General features: G+C 34.8%; 1 protein-coding gene across 1 annotated transcript; it reads right to left on the bottom strand.

Annotated features, from left to right (window-relative positions):
- Positions 2680 to 4073, bottom strand: LOC102190977 (olfactory receptor 52E8-like). Its single transcript, XM_013969649.2, is given in 3 exon segments — positions 2680 to 2720; positions 3159 to 3716; positions 3719 to 4073. Coding segments are annotated over 3 exon segments (954 nt in total).

The raw sequence follows: 4751 nt of genomic DNA, 5'->3' as shown, positions 1-4751 counted from the left end.
GGACCTGGATATATGTTTCCTTTCTCAGATTAGAAAAAAATCTTCAGGCATTATTTCTTCAAATAAGTGTTTGGTCTATTTCTCCTTCTGGGACTCCTACAGTGCAAATGTTATTCTGCTTAATGACATATATTCTATTTCCCAATAATGCTATATATTTATTATTTTATTTCTAGACAAAAATTCAGTCATAAAATGTGTAAATTAAGTGTGTATTTGTCCCTCATTACTTTAAGGCATAAAGAGTATTTATCAATATTTCTGGAATTTAATGTATGATTGTGAAAACCTGTGGGCATGTTATTTTTTGCTGTTCTCTTCTGTCACCTCAATATTAACTCTTCTGAGATTGAAATATAATCATTAATAATATATTTTTCAATGTTGATTTTGTATATTAAATTAATAAGAATCACTAGGATAGGAATGTCATAGAATTAGATGAATTGATTGCTGTGGTAATTTTCAAAGTCAAATTTGAGCTTGGAGAATATTCTATTGATACTTAGGTCAGTCATCCTTTAAAAGTTTTATTTTAAATTATCATTTTTTTCTTTTCTATTGACATTTTTGTAAACCAGAAATACATTGTTTATACCTACTTCATCCATTTTATATATTCCTCTTATATTTACTTTTTCACATTCCAAAATTTTAAGGTCCTTTACAATCCAATTTCTTTATTTGTGTTTTGAAGTTCATAAATAAGTTTCTTTTTTTCTTCTTATATATTTCAACACTTGAAGTCATCTAACTAAAAACCAATGAACAAAATAAATATTAACCCTTGCTCTCTCTTGCTACTGTGTGGCTAAGTTGTGCCCCATGTCTCTCTCTTGTATCTCATACCTGATATCTTCGCTTTACTTGCATTATAATTATTCAAATTACAGTTCTCCTTGAGTCATAAAATTATCAGAAATCAACTTTGTGTTTCACTAATTGTCTATGTCCTATCTTTCCTAAGTGCTAATGTGACATAAGACTTTCTAAACTCTCACATAATCATTTTACTCACTAGTTTACAAACTTCAATTTCTAAATGAATAAACTTCAGGCCACTAAACACACCTTTTTAACTCAGCTGTTCAGTAACATTTTGCTATATTCAGTCGCTCAGTCACGTCCAGCTCTTTGAAACCCCATGGACTATAACCCGTTAAGCTCTTCTGTCCATGGAAATTTCTAGGCAAGAATATTGGAGTGGGTTGCCACTTCCTTCTCCAGGGGATCTTCCTGACTCAGGGATCAAACCCATGTCTCCTGCATTGGCAGGTGGATTGTTTACCAGTCTGACACCTGGGAAGAAACATATTCTTTTATTATCTCTGTTTTTAACTAAATTGCTTTATCAATTGCTAAAACATATGTCTTATAATGATTTTCATTCTTTCCACAGCATTTTTAAACTCCAAGAAGGAAGAACGTTTCATTGTCACAAAATACATAGTGTGAAATTTACTATTTCATGAATGAAAGTGTTTATAGGAGGTTAGGCTTATGAAGAAATTCATAGAATCAGAAACTTGAGAGCATGGAAAGGGAAGAAAACACTACAAAAATGTCAATAGAAAAGAAAGATGATAATTTAAAATAAAACTTTTAAAGGATGACTTTTAAAGGATGACTTTTAAAGGATAACTTTCAACAGAATATTCTCCAAGCTCAAATTTGACTCAAGCTCAAAAAAATTAGTCTAATTTTTATCATTTGCTTGATTATTCTTTGGTAAAAATTTTACTATTTACTTTTAGGCAGTACTTTATTTTCAAAATTAAAAAAATGTATATGGGAGAATAGTTGCTTTACAATGTTGTGTTACTATCTGCTGTACAGCAAAGTGAACAACTACATATTTACATATATCCCCTTTTATGGATTCCTTTCCATTTAGGTCTCTGTGTTATACAGTAGGATTTCACTAGTTATCTATTTTATCCCTAGTATCAACAGTGCATATATGTCAATCCCAATCTCCCAATTTATCCCACTCCCTTCTTCCCCCTTTGTATCCACACGTTTGTTCTGTTGACTTAGAATATATTCACAACTTAAAAGTTCAGAGTTATGTTTTATTTGGCAGGAATTTTTAGGACTTCAAGCCCAGTAGGCAGTATCTCAAGTAACCCTAATAGAACTGATTGAAGGAGGCAAGCAGGGGATGGGAGTCAGGAGATATAGAAGTTTTGAAACAAAGGTAGTCTGATCACCAAAAGATTGTTGTTAATTTTAAAAATAAAGATATCCAAAGTTAAGAAATTTGGTGCTTTTCTGTTTTTCTATGTATGGGAAGGTGCAAGAGTCTAGGCTAACTGAAATCATTCTTTTGGTATGCACCTTAGTCATCTGGGGCCAGTAACCTGTGTTTTCACATTCAGAATTTCTTCATGGCTCACTCTGAGGAGCGGCTGCAGTCTGATGGCTGCTAGACAACAGGTATTCTTTTCCTTCCTGAGTTCCCTCAAGGCTCACCAGCTCATTTATAAAAACAGCATTTTACTTCCTACTCGTCATGTGATCTCATTGAATATCCTTATGAAAGAAATCTTATTACTACCTGAAAGAGATCTAGAGCACCTTATAGTTTTAACAGAAAGCTATTTCTTCAGTGAATAAAATCTCTCCTCCTTGAGATTTACTCTTGCATAGCATATTCTATGCCTGGGTCAATAGTGAATATCATTGCAAGTATACATTGAGACATACACAAACACACATGCCTGCAACAATTACAACCAATATTTCTTTTCTATGTCTACATATAATCTATATGGTACTTACACAACTTTAAGGGACTTCCCTGATGACTCAGTGGCTAAGAATCCACCTGGAGTGCAGCAGACGCAGGAGAGTACAATCCCTGGATCAGAAAGATCCCCTGGAGGATGAAATGGCAACTCACTCCAGTATTCTTGCCTGGGAAATCCCATGAACAGAAGAGCCTGGTGGGCTGCAGTCTATGGGGTCTTAAAGAGCCTAAGTGACTAAGTTCAAGCATATATATATATATATATATATATATATATATATATATAATTAATTTGGGTGAAATACATTGCTTTATTAATTTAATCACAAATGTCAGTCTTCCTAGACTTTATACCTTTATAAGCTGAATGAATTACCTCTAATCCAATCTTTTTTTTTACCAAATATACTCTGTATATGCTCCTGGATTTGCATGGTCCTGATTCCATAAATGACTGGGTTGAGGGCAGGGGGGACAACTACATAGAGATTAGCCAGAAGGATATGGATATACTGGGGGATGCTATGACCAAAATGATGAGTGAGGAAGGAGAAGAGAGCTGGACCAAAGAAGGTTAAGATAATACAGATATGAGAACTACAGGTATTTATAGCCTTTAGGCAGGCATCTTGGGAAGGGAGATGAAAGACAGTATTCAATATCCTAGCATAGGAGATAATGATAAGAATCACATCCAGAAACAATATGGAAATATTCCCAAGACCATAGTAGACATTAGCACTAAGGCTGGCACAAGCCAGATGCGCCACTCCCATGTGCTCACAATAGGTATGAGGAATGATTCTGTGTCCACAGTAAGGCAGTCGCAGGAGGAGAAAAATGATGGGGGCAATCATGCATACACTTCTTAGAACTACCACCATACCAATCACACCAATAACTCTATTGGTGAGGATCATGCTGTACCCGAGGGGATTGCAAATAGCCACATAGTGATCAAAACCATGGCAAGAAGTACAATGCTCTCCATGACAGTAAAAAAGTGGATAAAAAAGACTTGAGCAATACAGCACCCAAAGCACAGCTCCTGAAGGTTGAACCCGAAGATACCCAGCATCTTGGGGATGGTAGCAGTAGAAAGACTCGGGTCAATCACTGACAGCATAGCCAGAAAGTAGAACATGGGTTGGTGAAGGCTACTATCTGTCCAGATAACAAGCAGAATAATAATATTCCCAATGAGAGCAATCAGATACACGACGCAGAAGGGAAAGCCAAGCCAGATCTGTGCAACTTCCAACCCTGTTATCCCCAGCAACAGGAATGAAGAAGGATGTGGCTCGGTGACATTGGGAGAAGACATTCTTCGGCAGGTGGCATGATTTTTAAAAATTGTTGATGATTACCATTGGACAATCCACAGTTAACTGATATCTATAAAGATTAAAAATAAGAAATTCCCAAACAAAGATTGGTATTAGGAATAAGTTTCTCTAAATGTCTTTATTTTTTTTCTTTTCCAGTTCTCCATACATAATCCTAGTGACTCTTCTCACCTGTACCATAAGTATAAGAGTTGAAGTGTCAAATAGAAGTTAACACAATTTTCTCTTAAAATTATGGGTTCAGAGTAGTTAAATGCACTCTCTCTTGTTCTCCAAGAAATAAATACTATCAAGCAATGATAAAATTGATAATAATAGCAATAACCACCAGAATAATAATATCTATCTTGAATTGGTTGTCTACTATTTTTCAGACATTATTCTTAATGTTATGTGCTTATATTATCTCATTCAGTTCTCTCCACAATTTTATGACACAAGTTTTACTGGTCTCTGGTTTATGAAAGTGAAAGGTTTTGAGATGTTGGTTAACTTATACCATTGCTTACAGAGCTAATAATCATCAAAATCAAGATTTGAAATTAGTTTGGAAGTAGGCTTTGTGACATTGATCTGGACCTATCTTTGCAAACTTGTCAGTAGAGGTAGTGAAAGAGGGTATAAAGAAAAACAAGAGATGAGGAAGAATAAAAGGA

Source organism: Capra hircus, chromosome 15, assembly GCF_001704415.2.
Source record: "Capra hircus breed San Clemente chromosome 15, ASM170441v1, whole genome shotgun sequence".
Taxonomy (NCBI): Eukaryota; Metazoa; Chordata; class Mammalia; order Artiodactyla; family Bovidae; genus Capra; species Capra hircus.
Note: the sequence above shows the minus strand (reverse complement) of the source record. Positions and strands in the feature narration are given on the sequence as shown.